An 18,975-nucleotide genomic window follows, 5' to 3' on the forward strand; every position below is an offset into this window, starting at 1 on the left:
ACTACTCTCAGTTAACCTTCAAATCATTATTTCCTCCACACAAAACACACTGAACGATGACAGCATGACACTCCATTCAATCATTGGGTAGTAGAATATTTGTTGTAAAGTTTAGTCCATAATAGTTGCTTTTGTTCTTTGTTTACTTATCAGAAAGCATATTGGTGCAAGGCTACTAGCCGTGGCATTCAAAGCTAAGAAGAAAATTGTATTGGTTTTACGTAAAAGAATTTAACGTTTATTACGTAATGGATATTATTGTTACTTTATTTATACCGTGAAGGTGATCCAACTTTTATTATTTAAATATGTGAACATGTCAAATAATGTATAATAAGCTGTATCCGCCGGCCGGAGTGGCCGAGCGGTTCTGGGCGCTTCACTCTGGAACCGGGCGACCGAAACGGTCATAGGTTCGAATCCTGCCTCGAGCACGGATGTGTGTGATGTCCTTAGAACTACTTAAACCTAATTAAACCTAACTAACCTAAGTCTAGGGTACTGATGGCCTCTGATGTTAAGGCCCATAGTGTTCAGAGCCATTTGAACCATTTTTAAGCTGCAGCCAATCAGATGGACGACCTCAGGAAAGGGAACTGCCCTAGTCAATTGAGCGGGAGAACGCGGCCGGGGACGGACAGAGGAGAGTGCTGGTGCGGACACGAAAGGGAACAGTTCGGACTGAGACGCGAAAGCGGACTGTCGGTTTTTAGGCAGCTAGGAAGCGAAAGGACTCAGAAAACTTCGTGTTGTGTGGTATCGCGGCACTTAGCCTCTGAGCGGTGAGTAGCCTCGCGCCTGGTGGGAACTCTTAACATCTCGCGTAGATAACGAGATGGACTTACCAATCGCGATGAGACTGAATGATCGAACTGCGTCAAATGGATTTGCGCTCGAGCGTAACAGTAACTGTAAATACGACCACTTTCACGATTAGTTTGCCTTCTGAATAAAAATCATTCTAACCAAATCGCAACTGTGTGGCATACATCATATATGTGACGTTAATTTGCTTCCCGATATTATCATTACTGCTATTATATGTCATGTTAACTTTGTATTTCGCGAACATGCCATCAGCCAGACAATTTAACCAAAGGGTCGCAAGTGTCTAATTTAGGGCATGTAACGCGACACGTGCGGTTCAACCCCTAGACGAGTTTGAGTCAAGGCATTTCGACGAAGAGGAACCGTATGTGAGCCCGTAACATCTTTGGGATGTTAGCTCGCAGGATGTAAGTCTTCCGACTAATGCTTGATCATTGCTCGCCAGTCTGGGTTCCGTACCAGGTAGGAGTGATACAGGAAGAGAAGATCCAAAGAACAGCAGCACGTTTCGTTATAGGTTGACTTAGTAAATGCGAAAGTGTCATGGAGATGCTCAGCCACATCCAGTGGCAGACACTGCAAGAGAGGCGTTCTGCATCGCAATGTAGTCTACACTGTTAAAAAAAATGGCTCTGAGCACTGACTTAACATCTGTGGTCATCAGTCCCCTATGACTTAGAACTACTTAAACCTAACTAACCTAAGGACATCATACACATCCATGCCCGAGGTAGGATTCGAACCTGCGACCGTAGCCGTAACGGTTCCAGACTGAAGCGCCTAGAACAGCACGGCCACTGTTAAAAGATCCGAGAGCGTACGTTCCTAGAAGAGTCAACAAATAATTAGCTTCCTCCTATGTGCACCTCGCGGAAAGATCATTCAATCACAGAGATTCCGCCTCACACGGAAGCTTACTAGCGACCGTTCTCCCCGTGAACTAAGCTGCAGTGGAAAAAGGGAGAAGTGGCTCTCGTACGTAAAGTTACCCAGCCACGTACCAACAGGTGGCTTGCGGAGTATAGATATGGATGTATCTGTAGGTACGAGACATAAGACCACGTACAACTGCATACAGACAGTCAAATTTCTCTCTCTGAATACGCTGTGAAGTAGGAAAGAACGATACTATTGGTACGAAGTAGCCCGCGCCATGCATTGAACAGTGGGTTGAGGAGTGTACATTTGGCTCTACGTCATATCGACATGGCTGCTTCGCAATTCACTATTGTGTATGGCAGAGACAGAATCACCTTTAAGCTATTTCTCTACCGTTTCACTCTCGAACAGAGTGCGGGAAAAACCAATACTGAAAGCTTACCGTGCGAACTCTGATTTGTCTTATTTTGTTACAATGATCATATCTCCCAATGGAGGTGGACGCCAATTAAATATTTTCACACTCTGCTCTGCTTCAACGAAACTCAACTTTGTTTCAATGATTGACGCCCCAATTCACGTATCATATCGGTGGCATTCTCTCCTCTGATAATACAAAACGAACTCTACTTCTCTGCACTTTTTCGATGTCCTCCGTCAATCTTTTCTGATGCAGATCGCTCACCGCACAACAGTACTCCAGGAGTGTTTGGCTAATTTTTCTCAAAACATGTGCTTGATCATGCCAATTTCAGTGATTCGCAATTGTACACTCCTGGAAATTGAAATAAGAGCACCGTGAATTCATTGTCCCAGGAAGGGGAACTTTATTGACACATTCCTGGGGTCAGATACATCACATGATCACACTGACAGATCCACAGGCACATAGACACAGGAAACAGAGCATGCACAATGTCGGCACTAGTACAGTGTATATCCACCTTTCGCAGCAATGCAGGCTGCTATTCTCCCATGGAGACGACCGTAGAGATTCTGGATGTAGTCCTGTTGAACGGCTTGCCATGCCATTTCCACCTGGCGCCACAGTTGGACCAGCGTTCGTGTTGGACGCGCAGACCGCGTGAGACGACGCTTCATCCAGTCCCAAACATGCTCAATGGGGGACAGATCCGGAGATCTTGCTGGCTATGGTAGTTGACTTACACCTTCTAGACCACGTTGGGTGGCACGGGATACATGCGGACGTGCATTGTCCTGTTGGAACAGCAAGTTCCCTTGCCGGTCTAGGAATGGTAGAACGATGGGTTCGATGACGGTTTGGATGTACCGTGCACTATTCAGTGTCCCCTCGACGATCACCAGAGGTGTACGGCCAGTGTAGGAGATCGCTCCCCACACCATGATGCCGGGTGTTGGCTCTGTGTGCCTCGATCATATGCAGTCCTGATTGTGGCGCTCACCTGCACGGCGACAAACACGCATACGACCATCATTGGCACCAAGGCAGAAGCGACTCTCATCGCTGAAGACGATACGTCTCCATTCGTATCTCCATTCACGCCTGTCGCGACACCACTGGTGGCGGGCTGCACGATGTTGGGGCGTGAGCGGAAGACGGCCTAACGGTGTGCGGGACCGTAGCCCAGCTTCATGGAGACGGTTGCGAATGGTCTTCGCCGATACCCCAGGAGCAACAGTGTCCCTAATCTGCTGGGAAGTGGCGGTGCGGTCCCCTACGGCACTGCGTAGGATCCTACGGTCTTGGCGTGCATCCGTGCGTCGCTGCGGTCCGGTCCCAGGTCGACGGCACGTGCACCTTCCGCCGACCACTGGCGACAACATCGATGTACTGTGGAGACCTCACGCCTCACGTGTTGAGCAATTCGGCGGTACGTCCACCCGGCCTCCCGCATGCCCACTATACGCCCTCGCTCAAAGTCCGTCAACTGCACATACGGTTCACGTCCACGCTCTCGCGGCATGCTACCAGTGTTAAAGACTGCGATGGAGCTCCGTATGCCACGGCAAACTGGCTGACGCTGACGGCGGCGGTGCACAAATGCTGCGCAGCTAGCGCCATTCGACGGCCAACACCGCGGTACCTGGTGTGTCCGCTGTGCCGTGCGTGTGATCATTGCTTGTACAGCCCTCTCGCAGTGTCCGGAGCAATTATGGTGGGTCTGACACACCAGTGTCAATGTGTTCTTGTTTCCATTTCCAGGAGTGTAATTCCTAAATATTTAGTTGCATTCACGGCCTTAGATTTGTGTGATTCATGGTGTAATCGAAATTTAGCGGACTCCTTTTAGTACTCATGTAGATGACTTCACTCTTGTGATTATAAACATTGAAATAGATTCTCTCTCTCTCTCTCTCTCTGTCTCTGGTCGTTTAGTCTATTCCAACTCTCAGTGACCCCACGAACTGAAGCACTCCAATTTCCTTTATACTGTCCTATTTCACGAAAACTTTCCGTGTTGGAATCCATTACTTTTGTGACGCCATCAGTCCATCTCATTCTTTCCCGCCCTCTTCTCCTTGTAGATTCGGCCTTGCCCTGTATTATGTTCTTTTCCATGGAATCATGTCTTCTCAGCGTGCGCCCAATGTAAGTCAGTGTTTTTTTTTTCCACTGTCGCACCTTGCAAGGAACATCTAGTTATCCTTTTATAATACTGACATATTCATTCTCTTTGCAGTCCGTGTTTCCTCTAACACCACAGTACTGTGGGGTCCACTCTACGGCGTTCAGGCTTTCATATTGTCAAGATACAGCATTCATACATCAGAATAGGGTAGATCATAGCCTTTATGGTATGGATCTTTGTTGTTAATGTTACGTCTCTACTCCTTGAGACATTGTCAGTGATAGACAGACATTAACTTTCTACCAAGTAACTATATTCTCTGGATTTTGTGGCTGCGGTCACCATCAGTAAAAATCTCCTGAGCCGAGGTGGTTGAAAGTAGACTCTACCTTATTTGTTTCTCCTGGTGCATGCCATGAAGAAATAGTTTTCGATTCCTTGTCATACGACATTTGTCCAGCCTTTGCATTTTTTTTCTTTCAGCCTACAGAAGGAATATCTTTTCTTTCTCTTTCTGCCATGAGTATGGTATCATGAACATATACAGCGTTATGATGTTATACCATGGCTACGGTACTGAAATTTCTAATCTGCATGTTAAGTCAAATTCAACAATACACTATACCGTTCTATGTGTCCCGGAAGGTTGTTTTTGGGTTGGGAAAGTTTATTGGTATCCATAACTCAATTATTTGTTTCTGATCCTGCGGAACTGTGTCTAACTGTAAGGTTGCGGCTGGACTTAGACCGGATCGACACCGGAAGTCACAGGATAATGCCGTCTACGGACTGTGAATGGTCGCATGAAGGATGCAGGGTTGACCAGCAAGGGCACGCTTAGGACGCCGAGACGCCCTTTTTGTAGCCTGCCCTCGATTCAACCAGACGTGTCTTCCTGCTTCTCCTTATTCGGGCATTAGGCCACTCAGTATGGCTGTCAGTGGCCTTCCATTCGCCACACTCTTCCATCTGTATCATTTAGTGACAGCAGACTGGTAATAAACTCCAACTAGTTTGTTCGAACATCTCTGGTTTATCAGATTCCTTATTTTTCTGGACGCTCACATTCTGCCTTGACCATCTCTTCAGGTATGCCCTTAACACCCGCTTCTTCAGCGCAGCCTACGCTCTAGGGAAAAAAAAACAACGCACCACATAGATGCAAACTGACCGAAAAAATATATATGTACCAACGGGAAATGTAGGCAAGAGCCGCGGCCATGACAAATCAGTAACAGAGAAGTAACCGATTTGTGGCATTTTACTACCTCCTGAACAGCGCGAATTATATAGTTTGGTAATTTTGTTTTTGAATTCCAATGTGTTAACCGAATTTATTAGACACAGTTCTGCGTTTCCAAAGGTATCTACAGTAGAGCTTCACAGCGCATGTCGATAGTCGTTTGCTGGTCTGTGTAAAGTAGTTTCTCACGGTCTTTAGTATGGAAACGGTCTGTATTGCTGTGTGTGGATACGACCCGAGTTGATGACACTTCGCTCTCAGCTCCAGGCTGTGTTGTCGTTCTGTTACTCTGCTTGAAGCTGCAGTAAGTGTGGTCCGACCGTGGGGATCCAATGGACGTCCAGCACGAGGCACGAGAACGCCGATCGGTCCGTACCGGTGGCTAGCAGCTACTGCTCGCATTGAGGTCGAACCCTCTCCCAGTGGGTGAGTGTGAGGTCGCCTCGTGAAGTTGAAGTCTTACCAGGAGGCCGAACGTAAGGCCTCCCCAGTTAGTTTGAGAAACAGGTTCCAGGTGCTGTCTCTAGGTGACGCTGTCCCTCCGCCACATACAATCTCTTGTCTTCTTTCAGAAGCAACCTCTCAGCCTGCAAGATCCGCAAGGTCACATAGGATGGGATTATTTGCAGTTGGGAGCTTCATTGTTAGCCTTGTTATGAGACATGGCTGCTAAGGAGTGGAATAAAGACAGTGTGCACTCTCTGTGCATGCTGGGTGGAATCATTTCATATGTGGAAAGGGTTCTTCCGGATCCCATGAAGAGCACAGGGTGCAGCCAACTACATATGGGCCTCATGGCGGTACCAATGATGAGTGTCGCTTTGAATCGAAAGAGATTCTCTCTGATACTGAGCGGCTTTGAGAAGTGGTAAAAGCTGCCAGTCTTCCTTGCGGTATGAAAGAAGAGCTCATCATTTGGAGCATTGTCGATAGGACCGTTTGCAGACCTCTAGTATAGAGTCGAGTGGAGAGTCAGTATCAGACGCTCAGACGGTTCTGCGACCTTGTAGACTACAGATTCCTCGACTTGCGCCGTAGGGTGGTGCAGTTTCGGGTTCCGCTAAACAGGTCAGGAGCAGGAATCCATCACACGCAGGAGGTGGCAACACGGGTATCGAGGGCTGTGTGGCGTGGAGTGGGCCGTTTTTGAGATTGGACTTGGGAAAACACAAAACGGGCTTTACTCTCAAAGGGAGCAGGTAGAACACAGGAAGAACGTAGATCTAGGAACCATGGTCATATGAGCTGTAAATTGGCTTTGTTGGGAAAGTACCAGAGCTCCAACCGCTAATAGAAAGTACTGATGCTCAAATCATTATGGCCACTGAAAGCAAGCTAAGGCCCGAGATAAGTTCAAACGACATTTTTGCGAACGAAACAGTGGACTAAATACAGTTGGCGGTGGAGTGTTTGTTGCCCTTAAAAATAGATCCTATTGTAGCGCAATTGAAGTTAATAGTTCCTGTGAGTCAGTGTGGGTAGAGCTCTTTCTTGGCAACCAGAATAAAAAAAACAACAATTGGATCCTTATAGAGACCCCACAACTCAGGTGATAAAATTTTTTAGATGCTCAAAGAAAACTTGAGTCTAACTTCAAACACGTACCCGACTCACACAGTTGGTGACTTCAATTTACCCTCGATATGTTGGCGAAAATACATGTTTAAATCCCACGTAGAGTGGACGCGTGGTTTGAGGTGCCATGTCACGGACTGCGCAGCCCCTCCCACTGGAGGGAATGGGTGTATGGGTGTATGTGGAGTTCTTAGCATAAGTTACTTTAAGTAGTGTGTAAGTCTAGAGACCGATGACCTCAGCAGTTTAGTCCCATAAGAATTCACACACATTTGAACATGTTTAAATCTGAACGTTTGCGTAAAACATTATCTGAAACTGTTCTAAACCCATTGTCTGAAAATTATTTCCAGCAGTTACTTTATAGACCCACTAGAATAACAAATGGGTGTGAAAGCACAGTAGACCTGGGCTAATAACGAGTATCGAAACGAAAACAAGGATTAATGAACAGAGGGTTCTCGCAGCGAGATTGAATACCGTAACTTTCAAATACTCCAAAAATAAACGGACAATATATGTATTCAATTAAGCAGAAAATAACATGTTTGACGTCTTCCTCAGACAGTCTCCACATCTTCCAAATTAACACAACTAGATGTGTTTTGAATTCTAGAAAATGGTATCAATAGTAATTGAGAGATTTATATCAAATAAATTAACAAACGGCGTAGCTAACCCCCTTGGTACACAAAACGGGTAAGAACTCAGTTGCAGAAACAACGAAAGCAGCAAACCAAATTTAACGAAAGCAAAATCCCCTAAGACTGGCAATCTTTTAGAGAAGCTCGAAATTTAGCGCGGATTTAAATGCGAAATGCTTATAATAGTTTCCGCAACGAAACCTTTCCTCGAAAACTGGCAAAAAAAACAAGAATGTTCTGGTCTTATGTAAAGTATTCTAGCGACAGGATACAACCAATGCTAAACCGGTGCTAAAACAGAGTTACATATTACAGTCTTCCGAAATTCCTTGACCAAAGAGGGTGACGTAAATTTTCCAGAATTCGAATTAACAACAACTGCCAAGACGAGTTACTTAAAAGTAGTTATCCTCGGAGTAGTGTATCAACTTAAATCACTTAATAACAGCAAGTCTTCCGGTCCAGACAGTATACTAATCAGATTCTTTTCAGAGTATGCTAATGCAATAGCCCATACTTAACAATCATATGCAACCGCTTGCTCGACGAAAGATCCGCCTCCAAAGAGGGGAAAGTTGCACAACTGACACGAATATTCAAGAAAGGTAGTAGGAGAAATCCACTAAATTACAGGCCCATATCAGTAACGTCGATATGCCGCAGGATTTTGGAACATATATTGTTCCGGAACATTATGAATTACATCGAAGGGAACGGTATATTGACACACGGTTAACATGGATTTAGAAAACATCGCTCTTGTGAAACACAACTATTTCTTCACTCACACGAAATGTTGAGTGATATCGATAAGGTAATTGAAACTGATTCCGTAATTCTAGATTTTCAGAAGGCGTTCAACGGCGTACTTCACACGCGGCTCATAATCAAACTGAGTGTTTATGGAGTATCGTCTCAGTTATGTGACAGTATTCATAATTTCCTGTCAGAGAGGTCACAGTTGCTTGTAACTGATGGAAAGTCATGGAGTAAAACAGAAGTGAAAGGTAGTGTTATTGGCTCTCTGCTTTTCCTTATCTATTCAAATGGTCTAGGAGACAATTTGAACAGTAGTCTTAGGTTGTTGTAGCTTACGCTGCCGTTTAGCGCCAAGTAAAGTCATCAGAAGATCAAAACAAATTGGAAAACGATTTGGAAAAATATATCTTTATGAGCGAATATTGGCAATTGACCCTAAATAATGGAAAATGTGAGGTCATCGACATGAGTACTAATCCGTTAAATTTCGATTTCACGAAAAATCAATCAAATCTCAAGACCGTAAATACATTTAAGTACCTAGGAATTACAATTACAAACAACTTAAGTTGGAGAGAACACATATGAAATATTGTTAGGAAGACGAACCGAAGACTGCGTTTTATTGGCAGGAAGATGAAACAGATCCTCTAAAGAGACTGCCTACATAACGCTTGTCCGTCGTCTTTTGGAGTTTTGCTGCGTGGTGTGCGATCCTTACCAGATAGGGTTAACCGAGTGCATCGAGAAAGTTTTGTCCTATCGAAAAATAGGGGAGAGAGTGCCGCGGATATGATACAGGATTTGGGGTGGTAATAATTGAAACAATGCTGTCGGGAACTTCTCATAAAATTTCAATCAACAACTTTCTCATGCTAAAATATTTTGTTGACGCACATAGATAGAATAATCATAATTACAAAATAAGGGAAATCGGAGCTTGCACGGAAAGATGCAGGCATTCGATTTTTCCGCGCGTTGTTGGAGAGTGGAATAATAGAGAGTTATTGAGAATGTAGTTCGATGAACCCTCTGCCAGGCACTTAAATATAATTTGCAGAGTATTCATGTAGATGTAGATGTAGGTAAACTGTGATGGCCGTTCGATGAATGCGTGACACTGCATCGCAATTTCACCGCGCAGCTGGCAAGAACAGTAAAGTCTTTCGAATTTGATTCCTCGTACAGAGATGGACAATCACTGTACCTTTCAGAAAGGCACGTGACCGATACACGCAGATGTGGTCATTTGAAAAAGAACGTGTAGCTGGTCTCAAAGAAGCTGTTTGAAATAATAAATGCGTGATATAAAGTCACGTAGGAGGCTAGAGACCATTCTAGTAAATATGCGTAGATCTGCTGTTAGGCTAGCTAAGTCGCATAAATCGTCAGGCAGCAGGTGTAGGATGACCTTATTGGTCACAAAGTATTCCTGACACGTTTCAGAATTATTTCCATCTTCGTAAATCCAAGTGCAAAAGTAACACAAGGGAAGAGCGTTGCCAGTTGCGTACGTAACATGCGATGACAAACTGTTTGACGATGATGAGAGGAATAGGTGAACCATGGTCTAACATAGCATCAAGAAGGAAACGGTCGACCTAGACAGAGGACAGAAGACCGATCAGTCGGCAGAGGGACACTCATAGGCCTGGATTCATCGTTATCAACGAACCGACGTGCAACTGGGTGCTTCACTGACCACAAGTAGTTTAATACACGGCTCGCAGAAAGGCGGTGAAATCACGGCGACCCTTGCGCAAACTACCATTGACTTCCGTGCGCCAAGGTGACTGTTTACAGTAGTGTCGGGCATATTCGGCCTGGAATCTCAATGGTTGGAGTAGAATCGCCTTTAGTGATAAGTGCCTCTTCTAAGTGAGCCCTGATTACCAACGAGGCTGTGTCTGGAGACGTTCCGGACGGTGGTCGTATACCAAACTGACTGACTGCCGCCATGCGGCTTGGCACTCAGGTCTGATTCCCTTGGGTATCACTTCATTTCATAGCAGGACCCGTTTGTTGTTATCCTCGGCATCCTTACAATGCAACGGTAAGTTGATGACATTCTACAACCCGTTTCGGAGGAAGCCATCCCGAGCTTACAGTCCAGCAAGACGACGTCCGCACTCACATGGCGAGAGTTTCACAAGCTTGTCTGCGTGCTTTCCAAACCCATCCTTGGCCCGCAAGATCGCAGAATCTCTTCCCCAGTTGGCAATATTTGAAGCATTATGGTCAGAGCCTTACAACCAGTTCGGGATTTTGACGATCTAACACGCCAGTTAGACAGAATTCGACACGATATCCCTGAGGAGGACATCCAACAAGTCTATGAGTCAATGACAAGCCGAAGAACTGGTTGTACAGGGTGTCCCACTCAAACCTCCCTGATGTCAAGGACCCAGGAGAGAAAAACCACAGTAAATACGGCAATGAAAAATGCACCACTTTGTAGAGCATCTCAAAGAACGTATATTCCCGCGTCAGAAGTGCCAAGTGTCATCGCCAGAGTGCATGGTCGCATGAAGCGATAATGGCGACTCCACAGCAGCGCGTGTAAGCAGTAGTGTGGTTTGCAGAAACAAAGTCGTCGATTACTGTGCAAAGAAATGATCGTCGTGTGTATGAATGTGATCCAACTGATGTGAAAACGATTAAAGAATGGTGTAGGAAGTTTCGAGCAACAGCAAGTGTTCTGAAACATTCTTGCAGACCAGTGGAGGACACAGACAAACGTTTCTCAGAAGTCCATGTAAGTAAATTCGACAAACATCTAGGCAAGTTGATGTACCTCGATCAACATTGCATCTTGTAGCTCACCAGCGTCTTAGTATGTGTACCTACAAAGTGGAAATTCTGCAACATCTGACGCCGAACGACAAACCACGCCGACAACAATTTGCTGCAGATACGCTGGAGCGTATTGATAATGATGCCAGCGTCCTGGAAAGATGTTTATTCTCAGATGAGGCAATGTTTGATCTAGCAAGAAGGGTTAATAGGCATAATGTTCGGATTTGCGTTTCGCGAAATTCGCACGTTGTCTTTGAACATGCTCGTGATTGCCCTAAACTAAAGGTCTGGTGCGGGCTAATACACGACAGGATGGTTGGGCCGTTCTTCTTTGCAGAACAAACAGTGTATCTGGACATGTTGGATTTATTTGTGTACCCCCAGATACAAGACTGGCAACCCAACATCAGTTTTCAACAAAATGGAGTTTCGCCGCCTCAGGCAACGGCTGTTAGCAAGTTGCTGGATAGGAAATTTCCCAATCGTTGGATGGGACGCGGAGGACCCATTGCGTGGCCAGCACATTCACCCGACATTACGCCGCTAGATTTCTTCATGTGGAGATTCGTGGAGGACCGCGTGTCTGCGACCAAAGTGGACGATATTCCTACGTTGCGAAATCATATCACTAATGCGATTGCAACAATAACAGAGGAAATGTTACAAAGAACATGGCAAGAAATTGAATATAGACTCGATATTGTTCGTGCTACAAATGGTTCACATGCAGAGGTGTATTGATAATAAATAGATAAATTCTTTGAGATGGTCTACAATGTGGTGCATTTTGTATTGACGTATCTACTTTTTTTTTTCACCCTGGGTCTTTGAAATCAGGGAGGTTTGAGTGGGACACCCTGTATAATAGACAGAAGTGGATCAAAGCGCTACTGACTCCCTCAGCTTTCGAAGCTCCTCTCAAATTGTAACCTTTCTTTTTTTTTGCTTTTTGTGTATTTATAGTCGACTACAAGCGGCCATGCTTCCCCATACTGGGCCATGCTTCCCCTTACTGCGCGTGGCGTTTTATTTGTGTCGGCTCGATAGCGATAGTTCTCCCAGTCTGGTTGACATGGAACAGCGTTCGTCGATCGCTACGACTCTGATCTGTAACTGTTAAAAACAAACTCCTCACTTTGTTGAATAGTTTCAGAAACTATGTCCCATAGACTGATACCAGTGTATCGATGGAGCAGCACGCCGTAATGTGTAAGCAGCCGTTGTTTAAAATTGAAGCACTGGTGTTCGAAGTCTGTCCGTCTTCTTTACTTCGAACCCACAGCGACTTCACCACTCGTATCCGCAACAACTCCCTTGATCTGAAACAATTAACCAGATGTGCTTTGCGTGTTCGCGACAGGCTGATAAGCTTAAGCGAACTTGATAACTGCAGTTCTTATGCCCGGTTTTGCGAATGAGTGTTCAAACGCAGTTAATGGGATATCTTGAATTATGAAGTCCATCACTCAGGCCGATGCCACATCATAGTTTTTCGAGGTCGTTGATTTATCAGTTACTGTAGCGTCGTCAAGGCGTCGCTATGGTGTTAATTCTACAACTAAAACGACGGAATTCCAGAGATAAAATACCCTTTGGACAATTTACTTAAAGCGTCGTATTTCGGTGTAATCTTGCTGTTCACTGTTAATAAAATCACTAGATCACCTTTAACTTTTGCCTTCTCTCAAGAAATAGTTAATTTCACAATTACACAGTAAATTTCCATTAAATGACGTAGCCGACACGAAGCATTACAGTTATATTGGAGTTACTGAACTTTGTACCTGCGCTCAAAACACACCGATCTGTCATTCAGGGTCTTTAATCTATTTGCATCAGCGATTCTGACATTGACTACAACTCCCGACAACACTCCGTAAGTTCTTCCTGATCGCGTGTAAATGTTTCCTACTCAAGGCTAGTAATATCGTTGATGTCGGCCGTTGGTATATTGCTGTGTCCTTCGATGTTCGTGACAATCACAGATCATGTGTCCTATGATGTTTGTAACAATCTCAGATCACGAAGAATAAGTCCCAGCGCTAATCAAGTGTCACACGATTTACCTTTCTTTCGCATATAATAACTGCTCCGTTGTCTGGCTAAACCGTAAATGTTATTTTACTTTAATTCGAAATTCTGACTATTACATCAAGACGATACGAGAAAACTTTTAAAGCTTGAGATCAGATTGAAACCATCAAGTAGCGTTCAATAAGCTTACTACTATTGAATTAACATCTCAATTGCAGTGTTACATTGCAGTCGCAGCGAACTTACAGCTCGATGCGGCTACAACTCTCTTCTTGGATAAATGTTATCTAAAAAAATGTTCAAATGGCTCTGAACAGTATGGCACTTAACATCTGAGGTCATCAGTACCCTAGAACGTAGAACTAGTTAAATCTAACTAACCTAAGGACATCACACATATCTATGCCCGATGCAGAATTCGAACCTGCGACGGTATCAGTCGTGCGGTTCCGGACTGAAGCGCCTATAACCGCTCGGCCACCGCGGCCTGCAAATGTTATCGCTGATCTATTTGTGGTCTGGGCTTTAACCTTCGTAAAGAATATATTCTGAATTGTTTATTTAAAGTTTTAGGCTTCGTATCATCTGATACACTTTCATTTAGTCCTTTCTTTATAAGAAACATTATTAGTTTCATAGTATTCCTGTTAGTCAAACTTGCAATAGTGTTAATTTTGTTGTCAGTAGCTCCCGTCAATGTCAGGATAACTAATTTTGCTATTTCTTTCACTACCAATGGGTTTTCATTAGGGGATCCATATTTGGGGTGTTACACATGGCTTCCATTACTTCTGAAAACATCAGTCATTTAGACTAACCGTGTATTACACTGGAATGAGATGCGTTTCACAGGTGACAGTTGCAGGTTGTTGTGTACATAGTTCCGCGTAGTTAGCGCGTACACAACTTTTCCACTAGAGCGCGCCCCACTAATCACAATAACGCAGGCGCAGCACTCGTCCGTGTCCACGCTATGAGATGGTGCTGCAATAGAGACGGACCAAATTCTGCTTCCGCCATCCGCGTATTAATATGTAACGCAGCCAATGAGATTGCTGCTAACGTAGCACCTTTTCTCCTCGCGGATCACACTCGCGTAGTGATACATGAACGCGCGTGGTATTGTAACGAGTGTACAGACCTCCAATTAGTCACTCTACATTTGTCTGCACCAGTCTGTACCAGTATGTATTTATCTCTATCAGTCTGCATTTGTCCGTATCAGTCTGTACCAGTCTGCATTTGTCTGTACCAGTCTGTACGAGTTCTACATTTGTCTGTACCAGTCTATAGTCAAGATTCAGTCTGAGCCTAATAAGATTACCATATTCCTGTACATAGCCAGGAAGATAAATGTATAGACACTTTTGTCCAGTATCAGATATATATGTGAGAATAAGATTAACGTACCAATACCAAAGGAACTTCAGATTGTCAATTGTAAATTGCATCAGAACCAAGTTAAGTAATTTTTATGCTTGTTATTATTTTAAGAAATGTGTGTAAAAATTAATCAAGTTCTGTTTAAAGTTGGTCACCGTCAATCTGCTACCCTAAGCGTGCACGTGGCATTTCTATCGTGTGACCTAACGACAGAAGATTAACACGCCACGATAAGACCACGAAACATATTGCTGACACTCGCCTACTTCGTTAGAGCGACAAGTAAAATAATCTGTACTGAAAGTCTTACAGTACACACACCACACACGTAGGATCAGCTTCGCGTTTACCCAGTCTGTCGCGTCGGTAACAGCTCCGCGCGTGTCTGTTGCAGGGCTGTTCAAGCTACAGGACCTGGTCAAGTCGCCTCCGGTGGTCCGTACCGAGATGTACATCCGGCAGGCGACGCCCACCACCTACCGGCAGGTGCTGCGCGAGATCCGCCAGAAGGAGATCTACAAGCTCATCGTCGACACCAACCCCAAACACATGTACAAGTTCTTCAGAGCGGTGAGTACCGGCCGGCTGCAGAGCATAGTTTCCATTTAAGTGTCCTATATTTAACGTCGTGTATCTCTTAAACCGACTGGTCAAAAGAACTGTACCTGTAGACCCAGTAGAAGGCCGCTGCAACCGTGGCCGAAACGTTGGTTTTTCTCGAGCAGCAGTAGTTTTATACATTATGACGCGGTACCACACCCAGAAAACTTTTATGGCGACAGACTCTGGCCGCGGAAGCCTATGCAATTACAACTGTACAGTATTCACCAAGAATTATTCAACAGTTCGCAAGATTATCAGTCTGCATACATTGTCCCATCTCAAAAACCGACAAAATTTCGGAATTCCTAGCAATATTTAATGAGTGCTAATAAAATCTGAGTCGTTACGTCGCGTCATATTCCTCTTCAAACTTCATCACACGACGTTTCTATCTGTCTGCTGAGATCTGAAAAACCGCGCAGGTGAGTCCTGCATACAGGAAGGGTAAGTGTACAGACCTGCAAAATTACTGAGAGATACCCTTAAGACGGTTCTCTGTAGAATAGTTGAACATGCTCTCCGTTCGAATGCAATAATTTCCTAGAGACGGAAAAGCTTCTGCCCACAAATCAGCACCATTTTAGAAACCATTGTTCGTTTGAAACTCAGTTCTCCTTTTCCTACATGATATCCTGTGAACTATGTAGTAAGAGTTTCAGGCAGATTAAATATTTCTGTATCTCAAAAAATCATTTCAATCGTTGTCCCACTGCAGACACTTAACGACGGTACGAGCTTGCGAAACAGGCTCTCAGATATGTGAGTGGCTCGAAGACTTTTTAAGTAACCGAATCCAGTGCGTTGTCCTCGACCGCAACACTGGACAACAAAAGCAAACCAGACAAGAATATCGTCAGGAGTTGCCGTGGGAGATATGGCAGGACCGCTCTTACGGCTCTTATTCCCTGTATGCTAAATAATCTGATGACAGGGTGAGCAGCAGTCTACAGCTGTTTGCTGATAACGCTTTGGTGTACGGATGCACCAGAGAGCATCCCAGGGAGCCCCAGAGAGCTACAACACAAAGAGGAATCGCTTCTCGGCTTTTGGCAAGATCAATGTGTAGTTTTTTTAATAGATAAGGATTAAGGATAAGGAAGGGAACTTTATTTAATTTCTATAATAATGAGTCAGATCACCAACGAGTGCGATCTTTTTACAGTTCTCAACACCTTTCACGCACACTGAGACAGGTTACGATTCATTTATTTTACGATGATTCCTGGTTCTGAGAACCAAATGCATGGTCGACAAGTAATACGATGAACCCTTGTCTCTGTTGTAAACTTCACAAATCTGAAATGTCCGATAAGCGATGACATAACGTGGGTTGAAAATATCTAGCCTTTTTACTTTATCGACTTTTGGTCCACGTACAAGAGCAACGGTGACCCAGCCGTTACCGTGTTCATTCGTATCATTGTTAGCGAGAGTGAAGTTCATAACTCCACCACAAAACACCGATGGCCCATGCAAGATGACTTAGGCGCCTACGTAATTGTTGGTAGTAATAGAAATGTTGTCTATTGCTTTAAGAACTGTAAGACGCGAACACCAACTTCGCTGGATGTCGTCGCTAAGTGACGGCAACAGGACACAACATGACTCAGACAAAATTCCTAGTTTGCGTTATGAATGGCAGCTGCCTCTAAGTGCAGAAAAATGTATTTTGATGCAGATAAACAGGAAATGTTCAAATACAGAATTAGTGTTGCTTGACAGATTCACGTCGATTTTACATCTAGGAGTAACTTTGCAAAACGTTATGAAATGGAACGAGCATGTGAGGTCTGTATTAGAGAAGGCGAATGGTCGATTTTGATTTAATTGGAGAATTTTAAGAGAGTGTAAAGGAGACCGCATATAAGAGACTAGTACGGCCCATTCGTTAGAACACCTAGTGCTTGTGTGTTTGAGATTTACACCAAGTCGGATTAAGCGATATGGAAGCACTTCAGAGGCGGGCTGATAGATTTGTTATCGTAGGTTTTAACAGCATGTGTTACAGAGGTGAATCGGAAACTCAAAGAGAATCCATGGAGGAAAGATGACGTTCTTTCTGAGGAACACTATCGAGGAAAATTAGAGAACCGGCACTAGAAACTGACTACGGACCGATTCTGCTGCCGCCAACGTACATATCCAGTAAGGGACACGAATTACGGCTCGCACGTAGGCATATAGCTAGTCGTTTTTCTCCCGCTCTGTTTGTGCGCGTACCAGGAAAGGAAATAACTAGTAGTGGCACAGAGTAAGCTCCGCCACGGACGGTACATACAGGGTGTTTCAAACATGATCGGTATATTTGAAACGGCAATACAAACTAAACGAGCAGCGATAGAAATACACTGTTTGTTGCAATATGCTTGGGACCACAGTACATTTTCAGGCAGACAAACTTTCGAAATTACAGTAGTTACAATTGTCAAAACAGATGGCGCTGCTGTCTGGGAAACTCTATAGTACGATATTTTCCACATATCCACCAAGCGTAGCAATAATATGGCGTAGTCTCTGAATGAAATTACCCGAAACCTTTGACAACGTGTCTGGCGGAATGGCTTCAAATGCAGATGAGATGTACTGCTTCAGCTGTTCAATTGTTTCTGGATTCTGGCGGTACACCGGGTCTTTCAAGTGTCCCCACAGAAAGAAGTCACAGGGGTTCATGTCTGGCGAATAGGGAGGCCAATCCACGCCGCCTCCTGTATCTTTCGGATAGCCCAAAGCAATCACACCATCGAAATATTCTTTCAGGAAATTAAAGACGTCGGCCGTGCACCATCTTGCATAAACCACGAGGTGTTCGCAGTGTCGTCTAAGGCAGTTTGTACCGCCACAAATTCACGAAGAATGTCCAGATAGCGTGATGCAGTAATCGTTTCGGATCTGAAAAATGGGCCAATGATTCCTTTGGAAGAAATGGCGGCCCAGACCAGTACTTTTTGAGGATGCAGGGACGATGGGACTGCAACATGGGGCTTTTCGGTTCCCCAAATGTGCCAGTTCTGTTTATTGACGAAGCCGCCCAGGTAAAAGTAAGCTTCGTCAGTAAACCAAATGCTGCCCACATGCATATCGCCGTCATCAATCCTGTGCGCTATATCGTTAGCGAATCTCTCTCGTGCAGCAATGGTAGCGGCGCTCAAGGGTTGCCGCGTTTGAATTTTGTATGGATAAAGGTGTAAACTCTGGCGCATGAGACGATACGTGGACGTTGGCGTCATTTGGACCGCAGCTGCAACACGGCGAACGGAAACCCGAGGCCGCTGTTGGATCACCTGGTACACTAGCTCCGCGTTGCCCTCTGTGGCTGCCGTACGCGGTCGCCCTACTTTCCAGCACGTTCATCCGTCACCTTCACAGTCCTTTGAAATTTTTCAAACAGATCCTTTATTGTATCGCTTTTCGGTCCTTTGGTTACATTAAACCTCCATTGAAAACTTCGTCTTGTTGCAACAACACTGTGTTCTAGGCGGTGGAATTCCAACACCAGAAAAATCCTCTGTTCTAAGGAATAAACCATGCTGTCCACAGCACACTTGCACGTTGTGAACAGCACACGCTTACAGCAGAAAGACGACGTACAGAATGGCACACCCACAGACTGCGTTGTCCTCTATATCTTTCACATCACTTGCAGCGCCATCTGTTGTTGAAAATTGTAACTACTGTAATT

The 18,975-nt window shown here is 44.7% G+C and overlaps 1 protein-coding gene across 1 annotated transcript in view; it reads left to right on the forward strand.

The window, feature by feature from the left end:
* LOC126292321 (glutamate receptor ionotropic, kainate 2-like) overlaps positions 1–18,975 on the forward strand; it is a 1,291,187-nt gene that overhangs the window by 736,883 nt on the left and 535,329 nt on the right. The window contains exon 6 of the mRNA XM_049986255.1: positions 15,088–15,263. Coding sequence (XP_049842212.1) covers positions 15,088–15,263 — 176 coding nt within the window. The remainder of the gene's footprint in view (positions 1–15,087; positions 15,264–18,975) is intronic.

This window comes from Schistocerca gregaria, chromosome 1, assembly GCF_023897955.1.
Source record: "Schistocerca gregaria isolate iqSchGreg1 chromosome 1, iqSchGreg1.2, whole genome shotgun sequence".
NCBI lineage: Eukaryota > Metazoa > Arthropoda > Insecta > Orthoptera > Acrididae > Schistocerca > Schistocerca gregaria.